At 36.0% G+C, this 18,274-nt stretch overlaps 1 protein-coding gene across 2 annotated transcripts in view; it reads left to right on the plus strand.

Moving 5' to 3' along the window:
- LOC150109125 (gamma-tubulin complex component 2-like) overlaps positions 1–18,274 on the plus strand; it is a 491,041-nt gene that overhangs the window by 419,526 nt on the left and 53,241 nt on the right. For both annotated transcript variants that reach the window (XM_090405736.1, XM_090405742.1), the window contains exon 22: positions 16,586–16,656. In XM_090405736.1, coding sequence (XP_090261862.1) covers positions 16,586–16,656 — 71 coding nt within the window. The remainder of the gene's footprint in view (positions 1–16,585; positions 16,657–18,274) is intronic.

Consider the following 18,274-nt stretch of genomic DNA (forward strand, 5'->3'; position numbering starts at 1 on the left):
ATACTCTTTGTAAGTATACTTCAAACCAGTTCCAAAAAAAAAGCCTATTTCTTATCACCTAAATTACCAGGCAAGGACAGAGGATGCCGGTTCTGTGTCCTTGCTGAGTGTTTGTCAAATACCCTGCTCTTGTCATCTTTGCTACTTTGGACGGGCTTGCCATTCTGCTGAGATTAGAATCGAAGAACATCAAGATTATATAATTTTCTGGAATCAAAGATGTTGCACTACAATAGATTTAAATTTGATTGTGTATTTCTTGAATCACGTGAAGCCATATCCATGATCCTGATCTTAATCAAAGTGACTGTATGCCTATCTCTAAGTTTTGGGAGATAGTTGTTCTTAATTGTTTATAATTAATTACATAACTATACCTATTGTCCTGGAACTTTAATAGTGTTTCCTCCTATTTGTACAGCTGTGACCAAGACACATGGAAGTATGCACATGCTGTGTGACCCGACCGTGTGTTCATAATTTAAATGTTATAGCCAATTATTCTGCTTTCTCCCTGAATGGTGCTCATTACATATTAACATTATTCCCTTACATTTGTGAAACCATTATTTAAAAAATGTCCCTATTAAACGCCTAGTAACTGAATTGCTGTGAAGTTTGAACATTCATTGTGAGAAGCTCCAGCTCGCCACACATGTTATTCCACTCCTTTAATGCATTCACTATTCTCCAAGTAAAAAAAAAAAAAATGTAGGCAATTTCCAGGGGTCCATCTCAAGCCAAATACTAAAAAATCTCTCCTATAAAATGCATCTAGTAACTTAAATGTTCCCTCATATTTCCTCTTCTCTACCTGTCATCTAATTCCTGCAACCTGTAAACTCTCATTCCTCATAACCAAATACATTGCTTGGAAAGAAGTCAACAGAAACCCATAGTGTGAGGAACAAACAGCCATTGGTGTCCACCTTAATAAGATGCAGGGCCTCCTTTCACTGCAATGACTGCAGTCCTATGGGGCATTCTTTCCACAAGCATACAGTAGTGATCAATGGGAATTTTGGATCATTCTTCCTGTAGGCATGTAATGGGGTCCTGGACTGTTGTGAACCAGACATCCCTTCACCTCACCCGATGCTCCAGTTTATTCCACAGATGTTCAGTAGGGTTGAGATGAGAACTCTATGGAGGCAAGTCAAGTGTGGTGACGTTCATACCTGCAAACCATGCAGCACAGCCTTATGACATGATGTATTGTCTTGCTGAAAGAGGCAATGGTCAGTTCTGTAGAAATGCCACAAAGCAGGAAGCATTGCATTGTCCAGAATGTTCAAATACCTCTCGGAATTCAGTGTTCATGGCACCACAAACAGAAGTCTGAGGTCAAACCAGGAAAAACAGGACCATGCCATCACACCGCTACTTCCAAATTTCATAGTTGGGGTTACATACCCTGGTAAGAGACTTTCACTGGGCATTTGCCACTCCCATCCATCTGCTTTGTAGAAGGTGTAGCATGATTCTTTGCTCCATAATATCGCTTTCAAAGCTTCCATATCCCACTGTACATGCTCTTTTCACCACTGAAGATGATGCTGCATGTTAGTTCGGATAATGTGGGGCTTGCATATTGCGGCCATACCTTAGAAACCCATGTTGTGAGCCTTGGTTTTGAATGTTTTTGTGCAGATTCGTGTTCCAGTCGATGTCCAAAACTCTGCATTCAATGTGTTTGGCAGCGAATGACAGTTTTTACTTATTGTCCTTTGTAGCACCCTATGATCACGTTTGGTGAGTGTGGTGGGTTGTCTACTGTGGATAGCACCTGTAGTTGACTCCTGCACTTCAATCTCAGTATGGTATCACTGACTGTTGATATTTAATGACCCCATTTGTCGAACAGACAGGCCTGCTACATGGCATTGTATCACAATGCCTCTTTCAAAGTGTCAGTTCCCTTCTCACAGCCATTTCACCCAGACTTAGCTGCACTGACTTGAGAGCATCATATTCCTCCAATTTATCAAACATGGAAGTTATTACATGGCTTTATGCACCTTGCACATGTGGGTGTCCATTGATTTGTTTCTAAGTAGTGTATTTCACAGTCCACTCACCATCATAGTCACCTGCATCTGGATCCTCTGCCACTTCTTCATCCCTAAGAACCTCAAGTGTGACCAGACCTGTGCACATTTGGTTGAGATGTAGTGACTGAACATGCCTGTGAAGACTGTAAGTATGAAGGGATGCATGGCAATGATGTTCAAGTAGGATGTGACATTTGGATGCTCTACCAGTTTCAGGAGACCTGACATGTTGGGAAAATGCTCTCCTCCTATCAGTCTTTATCATAATGAATTCATTCATGAATGGTACTGCTGCTGTGGGACAACTGTAACTTCCTAGGCATCTCAAATGTTCCTGTACTAACTGCTTAGTTTTAGCTGACAGGACCAGAACTCATGAAAATCATCTTCTGCTGCAACATGTTCATGACATTTAGCATACTCCCCATTCTACTATTCTCTTCACTGTATCATGTTACTATTTAATGGAGAGTTATCACAATTCTGATAACTCTCCATTGGTCCTCACATCAAAAGCTGTTTCTTTCCACGAGACTGTTTATGTTGGATGATTTGTCATTGTCAGACCATTCTTGGTATACTGTGTGTGAGCACTCTGGCAGTGTAATATGCATACTCTTCAAAGTTAGACTATGCCATTAACACAGTAAATTGTATATGCAACTATTTGTGAGAGCAGGCCAGAATGATAACCAAATCTACCTACCTACCAACCTATTTTATATTGTCTATGTCAGAGTGTTTTCCCTGATTTGTTAGAGTGTGTTCCCTGTTATATATGCATTGCATTCCATAGATGATATACATATACCTAATAAACTGGCCTTTTGGTGTATATGAAATATGTTCCCATTGACAGTCTGCTTATCAGGTCTATCCAAACTTCCATCACTGAAATTGTAAAAGAAATTCATTATAAATTCATTAACAAATCGTCCACTGTAACAACCTGTTTCCATTGATTCCTGTAAGTTTTGCTTTAGTGAGACTGGACTGTACATTATGGTGTTGAAAACATTGATTTTTCTGGTATTATAAGTGACTGCACCCTATTTCAGTATTTGTTTACTTAAATACAGTTAAATTTTTCAGATAAACTTCTTAAGGGTCAAAGCTAAATAACTGGGAGGAGACCTCCACGTCGCCTTTCAGGAATGCAGAGACCCGACCATGGCTTCTAACCTAATATCCAATCATCACCTTCACGTGGTGTACCCTGTTAGTACATATCTACTGGACACTGAATGAATGAGGATGGACTAGCAATTTGAGACCTAGTCAACCAAATTGTACTCTCCTATTGGCTTAAACCATAAATGCATATGATGGTACAACATGATGAGATTTCATGCTGGCTAGGATGCCACCCAGTTAAACGTGACCCACTGCTGTTTTTGTCAGGGAACTAGGGCAGAAAGTGAAAAGTCAGCTACTGTAACAAGCTCCAAGTCCACATCAGAAAAAACTGAAGACAGGAACCATCATTATAAGCAGTATTAATGGAAAGGAAATCGAACTTGCAGAAGAATTGGGAAAGTACCACATGGATATAATTTGCATTACTGAGACAAATAAGACAAAAACAGATCTTACTAAATAATAAGTATAGGATGCTATTTTCAGGCAATAATGATCAAGGAAAGTGAGGATTAGTGATAATTCAGCACAAAATAGGAAGATAAACTTTTTGATTGGAAGGCAGTTTCAAGTAGAGTGGGTAAACTTCAAAATGGGAACATGGACAATGAAACTTATTTGTGCCTGTGGTGACACAGAAAGTTTTTACAAGGAAGAAGTGGAGGAATTTTTTCAGTCATTAAAATAGACAGCTGTGGAAAAAGTGGTCCTTGTTGGAGATCCAAACAGCAGAGTAGGAAATTAATCCTACCAGGCATAAGGGAACATTTTTGGAAAATGGAGAAAAGAGCAAAGCTAATAATAATGGTAAGCATTTATTGCACTTCTGCTCAGAACATGGACTAATCATTACTAACACCATGTTTCAATATAAAGATGTGCACAAGTTCACATGGAGAGAAGACAGAAGAAAAGTCTCATTGACTACTTCTTTGTTGATAGTGATATCATCATGATCGTTCAGGATACAAGGGTGTACAAAGGATTTGAAATTGGAAGTGACCATTACTTAGTATCAAGCAGGATAAAAATGGATATCACATTGAAAAGAACAGTATGTAAGAAAGTTTTAAAAAGAATTAAAGTTGAGCAGCTTTTACAAGTGCATTGCAAACTCGACTGTACAAACATTATTAAAGAAAAAAATTAAACAAATTGAAAACAAGAACCAAACCCTGGAATCTCAGTGGCAAACTCTGAAGAAGACATTCATTGATTCAGCTAGGGAGGTATAAGAGCATGGTGGATACAAGAATTTAAAGATGCACTCCTGGAAAAGAAGAAAGCATACCAAAAGTTCATAGCAAATAAGTTGGCAGATGCTCTAAAAGAATACAGAGAGAAATGTAAGAGAGCTAAGCTGTGTGTAAAAGTAGCTAAACAAAAGTCATGGGAAGACTTTGGTAAGAATATAGAAAATAAATATCAGGAAGGTAGCAAAACGTTCTGGATTCTATTAAAGAAGCTTAGAAATGGAAGAAAGAATACTGTAAAAGGAATCAAAGATGATAAAGGTGACATGGAAACTGAAGATAAAGATATCCTAGATGTCTGGAGTAATTACTTTGAAAGACCATTAAACGAACCTTGCAGTGACAACCATACTAGAAATTTTTCGGGAGGAATGTAAAGTCAGAGGGGCCTGGTCAGAAGGTCAAAATTTTAATGATTGGAGTAGTTCTCGTAGTACACATCTAGAAAAGAAAAAAAAAGGAATAAAACTGAATGTGAGAATTACAGAGGAATTTCTCTACTTAGTGTTCCAGGTAAAATTTATGCAAGCATACTGCTGGCCTGGTTGGCCAAGTGGTTAGCGTATCCACTCACCAGCCAAAAGGTTGTGGGTTTGAATCCTGCTGAGGGCATGGATGTTTATGATTGTCTGTGAAAATACTGGTGGCATTGGTTAAGAAAAGGTGGACAATACATGGCGTTGGTTTAGTTGTGGTTCATTGTAGTTGATGGAGGCAGAGTTGTAGAATAGATACCCTCCCTCGATGAGTCCTTCGGCTTCCTGGGGTTGTTATGTAATAATAATAATGCTTGAAAAGAGGTTGAGAAGGATTGTGGAAGAGAAACTTGGAGAAGAACAAGCTGCGTACATCCAAATAGAGGTTGTCAAGATCAGATTTTCACTTTAAGACAAATAGTCAAGAGATCATGGGAGTATGATAAGGATCTGTACTTAAGTTTTGTAGATCTGAAAAAAGCATACGACAAGGTGCTCAGAGAAAAGCTTTTCAAAACACTTCAGTTATATGGGGTGAATGGAACATTATATAGAACAGTACATAATCTATATTTAAGTTGTCAGTCAGCAGTTAGAATTGAAGGAAATACAGGAAGATAGTTTGATGTAAAATCAGAGGTAAAACAAGGATGCACATTATTTCCACTTTTATTCATCATCTATATGGATCACATTATGAAAGGAAGTGGCATCACCAGCCTTGATATTAGAATTGGAGATTTCAGACTTAGCTCTTTGCTTTATGCAGATGATGAATATGTAATCTGAAGCACATCTAGTACAAGTCTCCAGGATTCACTGACCAAATTGAATAGCAGCTAACAAATTTGGCATGAAAATCAGCAATAAAAAGACCAAAACTATAAAAATAGGCAGGAGCATAGAAAACTTTAGCTGTATTTTGAATAGAGATCCTATAGAACAAGTAAAATATTTCAGCTATTTAGGCACAGTTTTTAGTGAAGATGACAGGTTAAATCTGGCAGAAATCAACAACAGAATAAGCAAAGCTGGTATGGTGGGTAGCCAGTTGAATAAATTTATATGGAATAAGAGAGGAATTAGTCAAAACATCAAACTAGCAGTATACAAGATGGTGTTTAAACCCAGTTATAAGTTATGGATCTGAGAGTTAGGTTAGAAATAAGCACTTGATCAAAAACTGGAGACCACAGATATGAGGTTCCTGAGAAAAATTAGGGGAGTGAACTGATATCATCAATGGCAGAATCATATTAAAAATGAAGATATTAGAAAGGAACTTGACATTGTTAGCATTCAAGAATGTGTGAGCACAGCTAATCTGGGGTGGTCTGGCCACTTAAATAGAATGGGTGAGGAAAGGTTAGCAAAATGGGTGTTTGATGCCAAGATAACAGGAAATAGATTCAGATGAAAACCAAGATCTAGGTGGGTTGATTCAGTCAGAAGTGCCTTAGAAGTATGAAATGTTAGATGTCACAATATTGGAGTGCTCACAAGTAATAGATTGATTTGGAGGAAAATTGTCAATAAGAGATTAATAATAATGTAAACTTAATCATGTAGTGCTGTCATAGTAACCTGAACTCCCCTTGGGGATACATTTCAGGAAATTGATGACGATGATGAACTTCTAAATATTTAATACCTAACTTGCTTAACATCTGGCAAAATTAAAGCTTAAGTGAAAGTGAGGGAAAAAATCATCTGAGTTGATGATTACCAACAGCAGTAGTGGTCTTTTTGGTGGATGGCTATCACCTGAAAGTCAGAATTGAATAAAGAAAAATAATCAGGTCTTTTATTTTCTCTCTCTCTCACACAGCCTGCATTCAGGGCAAGAGACATTCGTTGGGGGAAAAAAAAGTTACTAATATATAAACTGATAATTCATCCATTTGTTTTGTTACAAATGTGAAACCTGGATATTTGTGGCAAGATTGGAGAGATTATTTTAGCTTTTGAATAGAAAACCTTAAAAATAATATCTATAATAGTTCAAAAAGTTGCATTGGGTAATCTACGTTTTTCAAATGGAAGCTAACTGTATTCCTAAGAAGACTATAAATGGTTACATTTTCAATAAAAGACCAAAAGGAAAACCAAAAAAACAAGCCAGATAATTACCATTAGCCAATATAGTGGTACTATATTGCAATCTAAACTGGATAGGTAGAGATGAAGGCCTAGGCACATTTAGGCTACAGAGCCATAAGAAGAATCTGGTTTATCTTAATTTGGTCAGTCTGATACATCAGCAGCTGTTCATCATGATGAACATGAAAATTGCATCAAGTGCACAAACCAGAACGGTCTAGTTTCACAGAATATACAATTACCTCTATGCACGGAGTTCTTTAGAAAATAAAGGATAAACTGGATTGGTAGGGATGAAGGCCTGGCACATTTAGGCTACAGAGCCATAAGAAGAATCTGGTTTATCTTAATTTGGTCAGTCTGATACATCAGCAGCTGTTCATCGTAATGAACATGAAAATTACATCAAGTGCACAAACCAGAACAGTCTAGTTTCACAGAATATACAATTACCTCTATGCACGGAGTTCTTTAGAAAATAAAGGATGAAGTCCCACATAAGAGCAGCTTTTTTATTTTTCAGAAGAACTGTGAAGTATTGTTACATCATCCTAACCTCAACAGACTTCAGCTATTTATAATTGTCTGACCTTCAGGTTCATGTTGTTCCTTGTGAAGTATTAATATAAATATTCATGGCAAGCTTTCCATTTAGTAGAGCATTCCTACATAGCCTACACTACTGACTGCTACTTATTACATAATTAGAACATCACAAATTTAAGACTAAACTTAATTAAAATGAAATGAAAATATCTATATATTTTCTATATACAGGTATCCCTTGCTTAACGCAGGATTTGATTAATGCCGCAAACCTAATTGTGACAATCCCTTGATATTTGCGGCAAGAGTTTTAATTACCGCATCTTTAAATTTACTATGCAAAAACATGCAACCCTCAAGGAGTGTTTCCTGGCCAAGAGAAAGAAAATTATGAGCATGATGACGTTGATGATAATGCACTTGGTCACCCAAACTCTCTTAATGATCGGTGTGAGAATGTGAAAGTTTTATTTTTTCCACCAAATACGACATCATTGCTACAACCTATGGACATGGGCGTCATTGCAACTTTCAAAGCCTATTTTCTTAAAAAGATATTCTGAAAAGCAGTAGAAACAACAACTGGAGAAAATGCAATTAGGTTATGAATTTTGGAAAAATTTTAGCATTAAACACTCAATTGAAAACATTCATGACTAGTGGGAGCATGTATCTTCTAGCTGCATAAGAGCTGTTCGGAAAACCTTTTGCCAGAATGCACTAATGCCTTAGGTGTTTTTCAAAATCCTGTGAACAATGTGGTTGAAGGAATCGTTTCAATTGGGGAAGACCTTGGTTTTGATGGTGTTGATGCAGAAGGTCATTGTATGTTATGCTTTCATCAGGCCTACACCTTTACCGCTAACCTTCCGTAACCGATAATCCTGCAGAATAGGTTGGTTGCTCCTTATTCCCGGTGGTATCACATGTCTGTCAAAGCATGTGTTCAGGGGGGGTCGGTTTGCCTGCTTTTCGGGATGAAAAACCCTAGATAAACTGGCAGAAAAAACCCTGCTGTCCACGCTCAAGACCGGCTAACCTGGCTATGGCTGAGGAAAATCCTTAAGCTCCTCACGTTGTCGACAGGAATCGAACCTAGGACACTCCTTCCCCAGGCATATGGTTGCAAAGTGCAAAGCCACTAGGCTAACCGTGCAGATGATGCAGAAGATGTTAAAGAATTATTGGATTCAAATTCAAAAGCTTTCACTGACAACGATCTTCTTGAAATTGAACAACAACACACATATGAAGACAATGAACAAATGATGTGAAGATGAGGTTCCAAAGGAGATAACAATCAAAGAACTGGATGGAATATTTCACATTTTAGAATCGCTTAAGCTGCAAGTAATGGATATGGATCCAAATGTTAATCGAAGAATGCTGTTTGCTGAGGTCTAGAGAGTTATTTTGCTTGTTATCGAATATATGAATTTATGCGGATAGGAAAAAACTAAAACTGTTCAAACCTTGATAACTTTTTTTTTGATAAAAAAAATGCAGTAACTAATGTAGGTACAAGCATTTATTAAACATTTACTTTGCATTCATTTTTTATCTTTCCTAAAAGAGTACCACATAAAGCGAATTATTAATACAATAATGGATCATGGATGAATTGTAATTTTTACCATTGATTATTATATTTGATTAACGCAATTTTGATATACGTGGTAACATCGAGGGATTAATTAATCGTGTTAATTAAGGGATACCTGTATTTAAATATCTTTTAAATTTTTAAAAGAGGGCCTGTCTTCAGAAGTTAAGTTGCTTAATGACATAATTTCTTCTGTTTTTGTCTAGTATGAAAATGAGTTGACATTAAAGTTAGCTTGTGTAATATAAATTATAAGAGAAAATTTGATAAACCATGTAAATAGTTTGGCTGACCTGGTTGGCTGATGATATTGTACTTTTCCAAATACAATATCATCTCCTTGCTTATTGGAGGCCTAAAGTGACTTGAAAAAAAAAGTTCCATGTTTGGTCTCTAGAGAAGCCTCCATAGCTTAGCCAGTATAGACGAAGCCCATTGGTTGGAATGACCCAGTTTCAAATCCCATCTTGCATGTGAAGAACCTTTATAAGAGTTTTCAGCTGAAGGTGAGTTAGCTGGTCTCATACAGAGGTGGCAAGGTTTTTTCCTCCTGGAAACTTGGGTTTTTCATCCTCTACAAATAGGCAAACTGGCCCTGTGAATACACATCTACAGACATAAATACCAACCCTTAGAGGGATACATCAGAGGAATGGCAAGCCAGCTGCATTAAAGTGTCTATAATTAGTGGACTAAATCCATCTTTTGACAAATGAGAATGGATGGATGTATTGGTCTCTAGAGCAGGGTTTCTGGACTTGTCCACAAATTTATATATATATATATATCGGGCAAATATTCCAGGTGTGCGGTGCTCATCCACGAAATATCAGTATCACCAATATTAAATTTTTGCATTTATTCTCATTAAAGACTCCCCCAATTATTTGCAGACTTCGCGCGATTCCTAAAATTGAGCACAATATTCTAATGCTTCATTCTCCTCCTCACGAGGGTAATAAAGTGTTAGTACTTCATGAAGAGGGCACTTTTAGACTCGTAAACATTGCTTCACATTCGCGTTAATAACTTGGGTATTCTTTCAAAATGCATACACCTTTGAGCCCTTCGAAAAGATGTAAAGAGGGCGCATCGGGTCAAATTCTTAGCGTTTTATTATTTTTAAACTGCTGAGAAGGTGAGACTGGGTGAACTAACATTCTGAGCTCACCCAGCACCAGCTGTGATTGGTTATTGTGTCAACCAATCCAATTAAATGTTGTCACCTTGTCATGAGTTGAGCACTTTCTGTATCTGATGGCTGTATTACAAACAGCTGTTACACATGTTTTCTGGAACTGAAAAGTTGAGAGTGGATGTTAGGAGATAAATGCTAATTGTTTTTTCTTTTGCTTGTGCAGTATAGCATCTGCTGAGGTTGCAAAGTTTTTTAACGGTATAGAGACATTTTTATTCTAGTCTTTGGAAACAACAGACAGTAAAAAAATATCTATTCCTGAATAAAAATGAATATGCAGTGTATTATAAGACGTTGTTGATCTACAACAAAATACCAGCGTAAAAATATTCATAATTTTAAATTATGACTGTTTTTTAAATGTTTATGTTAGTACATTATTAGTTTTGATTTCATAATACGTATTGTTGGCACTTGCAATGTGCATGATATTGATGTTATTTTGTCAAAATGAAATGTGAAGCATTTAAAAAAATGTATGTACTTACTGGATTTGGATAGTTGTGTTACTTTCAGAAATTTTATTGTGGTTTAAAATTATTAAGTGCTGTGTTTTGTAAAGACATTCTCGTAACGCTAACGAAGATGACACGTCAGCCATTATACATAACTTCTTCCTTGCCACTTTCATGGAGTGTGCATGCTTGCCGAGGAGTTTCATGGGTGATTGACAGCTGACAGAGGGAGAGCATTCAGTATCGAAGTAATGAAAACAACAAAGGAGCGTTCGGTATGGAAGTAACGGAAGAAAAACAAAAGAGAGCTAATGTAAGTTTAAGAATGCATGGCACTCTCCCCCCCCCCCCCCCCCCCCCGGATCAAGTAAAAATTCCACAATTTTTTTATATATAAAATTGTGCAAAAACTGTATTAATTCTGAATACTTTTTTTTCCCAAGAATTAAAGATCATTAAAATCAGTGTCAAATGAAAATAATGTATTTATAGTTTACATTTCACAACTAATTACGTCAAAAAATGCTAAAAGACATTTATTGATGTAATTATCTGTCTTTGGCTCCAAGCTTTGCCCCCCCCCCCCCCCCCCAGAAAATTTTTTGTGGACGCACACCCATGCATGTGGTCAAATTGACGTGAAATTTCTAACATGGGTTGCATAACCCACATTACAGCACACCCAACTGAAATGAGCACGTGGCACCACTGATATATATATATATACAGGGTGTTCGGGATAAATTTGACAGTTTCGTAAGGAAAAAGAAAATCTTCTTTGTGTCTATTAAATTTAATGAATTGACAAAAAAACATTACAGGCAGAGTTAATTACAATACTATCAACAAGATTTACTCAAAATAACCACCATTAGCATCGATCACAGCTTCAATTCTGCTTCGGAACCTCGAACAAGCTGATGCTACAGTCTCCCTGGTAAGGGCCGCAAAAACTGTTTTAATTTTATCCATTAACTGGGCTTTTGTATTACTGGAAGTGCGATTGGTGTCTTTTTCAACTGCGCCCCATACAAAATAATCCATGGGGTTAAGGTCTGGGGAGTTTGGAGGCCAAACATTTGAACTGGTGAAGTCGTAGAAATTTTCAGACAACCATTTTTGACTTTTCCCAGAGGTGTGGCAAGGGGCCGAATCCTGCTGCCATACATACGGCCTACCATTGGCTACCCTTGTTATCCAGGGCTTGACTACGGTTAGCAACTCCACGAACAAAGCCCGAATTCCAATGCCAGGGTTCTTCAACACCTGTTCCTGCAGATTTGCGAGGAATTCTGCTGTACGAACGCAATCAGATCGTCTGCTAGGGATCTTTCTTCTTGCTACATCCTCGTAGTCACCATTGCAAGTCTGTAGTTCATGCCTGATTGTTTTTACTGTATTCAGGGAGCATTGGGCAGCAGTCGTAATATCCTTATTTTGATGGCGGGCACGAATCATCATGATACAAGTTATTCTCTTCCATGATTCAGGTGGGTTCCAGCTATCCATCCTTTCTGACATCTTGTATATGAATGAAGAAGGGTCCAAACTTTTAAATGAAGAGAAGTGTGTGTTAATACATGTAACTTACGGAAAAATATAATTAATTATAAATATGTCAAATTTATCCCGAACACCCTGTATATATATATATATATAAATTAATATACTGAGCAATAAATACAAAATGTTATATTCAGGAAATGACAATCAAGGAAAAGAAGGAGTAGCCATAGTATTCACAAAATACGAGGCTAATCTTCTTGAATGGCAGGCAGTCTCAAGTAGAGCGATGTGGGCAAACATGAGAATGAGGGAACTGCTGGACAATGAGACTTATTTGTGCCTATGGTCCAACAGAAGGTTCTACTAAGGTAGAAGTGGAGGAATTTTTCGATGTTTTAGAAAAAGCAACTGACACAATGAAAAAGGAAAAGTTGGTCCTTGTTGGGAATCTAAATAACACAGTAGGAAATGATTGTCAGACATACAAAAATATTTTGGAAAAAGCAACTGACACATTTGGAGAAAAGAGCAAAGCTAATAATAATAGCAAATACCTGTTGGATTTCTGCTCAGGACATGGACTGGTTATTACTAACACCATGTGCCAACATAAAAAATGTGCACAAATTCACATGGAGAGAAGAAGCAAGGAATAAGAAAAGTCTCATTGACTATGTTATTGTTGATAGTGATGTTTTCTCCCTGGTGCAGGACACTAGTGTACAGAGGATTTGAAATTGGAAGTGATCACTATTTAGTCTTGAGCAGGATAAAATTGAATTTCATATTGAAAAGAATAACATGTAAGAAAATTTTAAAGCGAATAAAAGTCGAGCAGCTCTCAAATGTGAACTGTAGACTAAAATACAGAAATATTATTGAAAAGAAAATGAAAGAGTTTGAGAACAGGAATCAAACCTTGGAGATTCAGTGGCAAACTCTGAAGGAAACATTGATTGATTCTGCCAGAGAGGCATGTGGTGAGGTTGTGTGCAAGGATAAAAAAATCAGAACTCCCTGGTGGACACAGGAAGTTAAAGAGGCAGTGAAGGAAAAGAAGAAAGCATATCAAAAGTTCCTGGCAAATAAGTCAGCTTTTACTCTTACAGAATACAGAGACAAATGTAAGAAAGCCTAAACACTGTGTAAAACTAGCTGAACAAAAGTCATGGAAGGACTTTGGCAAGAACATAGAAAATAAATATCAAGAAGGTGGTAAGATATTCTGGAGGTTGAAGAAGAAGCTTAGAAATGGAGGAAAAAGTGGTGTAAAAAGGAGTTAGAGATGATAAAGGTTACATGAAAACAGGAGAAAAAAAAGAAATCTTTGAAGTATGGAGTAATTACTTCGAAAAATTGCTAAATGAAACAAGCAGTGATAGTACAGTGGTAAAAAACACTCAACAGGCATACAGTCAGGAATACATATCCATACTTGAAGTAGAAAAAGCCATCAAAGGTTTGAAATGTGGAAAGGCAGCAGGAGTAGATGATATTCGAACAGAAATGCTGAAGTATAGTGGTTACAGTGGCTGCACTGCATAGTTCAGAAAACCTGGATAGAGGGATTAATTCCTGATGATTGGAGTAGAGCTCTAATAGTACCCATATATAAAAAGGGAAATAAAACTGAATGTGAGAATTACAGAACTATTTCCCTACTGAGTGTTCCTGGTAAGATTTATATACTTGAGGAACTGTTGAGTAGAATTGTGGAAGAAAAGCTTGGTGAAGAACAAGCTGGATTCAGGCCAAATAGAGGTTGTCAGGATCAGATCTTCACTTTACGATAAATAGTGGAGAAAGCATGGGAATATAACAAAGATCTGTATTTAAGTTTTGTCGATCTGGAAAAGGCATATGACAAGGTACCAAGAGAGAAGCTATTCAATACGCTACAGTTATATGGTATAAATGGGGCATTATATCAAGCAATACTTAGTCTTTATTTGAGTTGTAAGTCAGCAGTTAGAATTGAAGGAAGTACAGGAAGATGGTTTAATGTTAAATCTGATGTGAGACAAGGATGTACATTATCCCCTCTGTTATTCATTATTTATATGGATCACATTATGAAGTAAAGTGGTATTGAACATGATATCAGAATTGGAGATGTTAATGTCAGCTCTTTGCTTTATGCGGACGATGTTATACTTCTAAATAAATCCGCTACAAGTTTGAAAGATTCCCTGACTAAATTGAATAGCTGTTGTAATAGATATGGTATGAAGGTGAGCATTAAAAAGACAGTCAATGAAAATAGGTAGAATTGTTGAAAATATCAACTGTGTTGTGAATTATGAACCTGTGGAACAAGTAAAACATTTCAGCTACTTAGGCACGATTTTTAGTGAAGACGGTAAATTAAATATGGAAATAGACAGCAGAATCAACAAAGCTGGTATGGTAGGAAGTCAATTGAATAACTTCATATGGAATAAGGGAGAAATTAGTCGGAACACTAAATTAGCTGTATACAAGACAGTGTTCAAACCAGTTTTAACTTATGGATCTGAGAGCTGAGTCAGAAGTAAAACACTTGACCAAAGACTAGAGACCACAAATATGAGAATCCTGAGAAAATTTAGAGGCGTGAACAGATGGCATCAATGGCAACATCATATTAAAAATGAAGATATTAAGAAAGAACTTGACATTGTCAGCATCCAGGAATGCATTAGCAGAGCTAATCTCAGGTGGTGTGGTCACTTGAACAGAATGTGAGAGAAAAGATTAGCAAAACAAGTGTTCTCTGCCAGGTTGGCAGGAAAACGACCCAGAGGAAGACCAAGATATAGGTGGATTGATACGGTACAAAGTGCCTTAGACGATAGAAGTATAAGATCAGGTAATGTTGGAGTCTTGACAAGTAACACACTGATTTGAAGGAAAATTGTAGACAGGAAGTTAGTAATGATGTAAATTTTTCATGTGGTACTATCATATCCTGTACACCCCTTGAGGGTACATGTCAGAAATTTGACGATGATGATGATGTATATAAATTAATAAAATATAGGGAAAAAATCCATAAAACTCATGGTGCTAATGTACTGTAGGCTTACAACTCTTCATGAATGGAAGCCACAGTAAAAATAAATGAATAAATAATTAGAATGGAAGAAAAAAACACTTGAAAATTAAACCAATCAATAACAAGGCAGTTATATAAAAAGGAAAATATAAATTAACAAAAACCAGAAATGAAATATCTTGTAAAATGAAGTTATGAATGAATGATATATCTTATAGCATGGATGATATTAAAAAAAGAACAAATATCATCTATGTAGATTTATTTTTTCTTTAAACCATGAATGACTGATCTTTCTTTCATAAATGAGTTTAATTGAATAGATGTGAATAAAAAATCCTTACAATGTGTGCAGCCATTTTGAAACCATACAGTCAGAAACGAAATGTGAAAATATAATATAGGTGAAGTGCGCCTTATATAGATGGCATTCAGTCTATGGTATGTGGTTTTTCTGTTGCATGAGCAGCTATTTCACTTGTTTTCTTTCCTTCCTGTTTTATGCTTATACGTGAATCCACACGATATTGCACAGACTTTTGCAATTCCAACCTCTCTAGCTCATGGGAAAATATTATGCCAAAATTATTATTTGTTTTTTTTTTTAATTTAGGAAACTAAGTGAAGTTTAATTATTATGTAATTTGACAATAATGTGAAAAGCATTCCATAGCCCCAGAAGTGGTGCTTCTCCACATTATGTGTAGCATTCCTTCAGATAACTATCCTTCTAATCTGTGATCAAAAAAGAGATTTTTCAATGCTATCAGATAAATGATGGATTTCTGTATCTGCAAAGTGTTGTGCAATAAAAAAACAAAATGATTCATTGAAGATCTTTTGCAATTCCAACCTCTCTAGCTCATGGGAAAATATTATGCCAAAATTATTATTTGCTTTTTTTTTAATTTAAGAAACTAAGTGAAGTTTAATTATTATGTAATTTGACAATAATGTGCACATACAATACTGTACATACAATGAGATATGGTCATTATTTATTCAAATTGTTATAGCCAGTATATGGAAAAGTGCACAGGACAGACGCTGACTGCGTAGCTTTGAATATGTTTGATATTATATAATTTCCTGTACGATTACAATGTTCTCAATTTTGATCATATGAGAACTCTTATTAGAATACTCATAACGCAAAATTATTATATGTTTTGATTTGAAGCAGTTTCTGGTATAGATATTTTATACTGTTTTTCAATTCTTTGTAGGTTCTTGCATGTTATCAAATGCTGTTTCGACACCTGTTTTATTGTAAGCATGTGGAAAGGCTGTTGGGCAGGTAAGTTGCTCAGAACTTAATGTAGTAGGTGTGGATACAGTATGCAATAAGTAAAGATTTTAGCATTTTATTCAGAATTTATGAACATGGAATGTTAATCAGGTTGCTCTTTTATTTTGAGGAAAAGTATTTTCTCAAAATAAAAGCTGTAAAATAAAAGCTAAAAGAAATCCAAATGTGATAAAGGCAATATGGATGGAACACTACCAAGAAACCTTTAAGAATGAAAGCAATAACTACCTAATAACAAAGCCCCACACTAACTCAAGACATGACACCTTAATGATCCTTCCATTGGAAGTGGAGAATGCTCTAAAGCAAATGAAATCTGGCAAAGCACCAAGGATAGACCAAATCCCATCAGAACTCTGGAAAGAAGGAAAGCAAACAACTTTAAAATTCCTTACCACACTTTTCAACAAAATCATTAAAACAGGAGAAATACCAGAAGATTGGAGAACAGGAATTATCATACCAATTTACAAGAAAGATGATAAGAAAAATTGTAAAAACTACAGACCAATCACATTACTCAGCCATGCTTACAAAATATTTACAAGAATCTTGCAGAACAGAATAAAGAGCACATATGAGATCATTCTTAGTGAAGAACAGGCAGGCTTCAGAAAGAATCGCTCCACATTCAATCAGATCTTCATAATTCAAAGACTAGCAGAATTATACTGGGAACATAACAAAAATATCTATTACTGTTTTATAGATTTTAAACAGAGACAATAAACAGAGTAACCTTATTAAGAATATTAAAACAGAAACAAATCGATGAAGATACCCTAAACTTCTTAGAAAAATATTATAGTCTCACAGAAGCAATAATTAAATTCAGTAGTATAACAACAGATAAAATAAACGTCAGCAGTAAAGGACTCAAATACTCAAAACATTATTCAAGAAAAAAATGAAAGAGATTGAAAACAAGAACCAAACCTTGGAGATTCTGTGACAAACCCTGGGAAGAAAAAAAAAAAAAAAAAAACATTGACAGATTCAACCAGAGAGGTATGTTGGTGAGGTTGTCTGCAAGGATAGAAAAATCAGAATACCATAGTGGACTCAAATTAAAAAAAGGCAGTGAAGGAAAAGAAGAAAGCATTCATAGTTGGATTGCAGAAAATAGTCATGGATAAATGATTTTCAGGATTGGATGAGCAGCAGACAAGCAGATCAGAGATACATAATAGTACTAGGAAATTTTAAGGCAGAGAAGGGTCAAGAAGAGGATATTCAAGATTTACATCTCCTGGTAAGAAATATCGTATCACTCTTCTGGCAGAAGGAATGGTAGTTTGGGTTAAGATATCTGTAGGTGATGTAAATGATGATGCACTTCATTTACATTGATGTTTATATACCACAAATATGAAAGAGATTTTTTTTTTTTTTAAGATTTTTTAAGTATTTTATTATTATTGTTATTATTATTATGGGTATCTCCATGGAGTCAGTAGATTCATCGCTGGAGACCCAAACTATCAAAACAATATCTATCATATCTCTTCTTGAATTCATTTACAGGCGAAAAACTTTGTTCCACACCCTTGTTAACCACACTTTTCCTTAATTTCCAGGGATGACCTCTTGTTCTTCCATCACTATC

The sequence above is a fragment of the Typopeltis vanoorti genome, chromosome 2, assembly GCF_054136105.1.
Source record: "Typopeltis vanoorti isolate ZY-2024b chromosome 2, IOZ_Tvanoo_1.0, whole genome shotgun sequence".
NCBI lineage: Eukaryota > Metazoa > Arthropoda > Arachnida > Uropygi > Thelyphonidae > Typopeltis > Typopeltis vanoorti.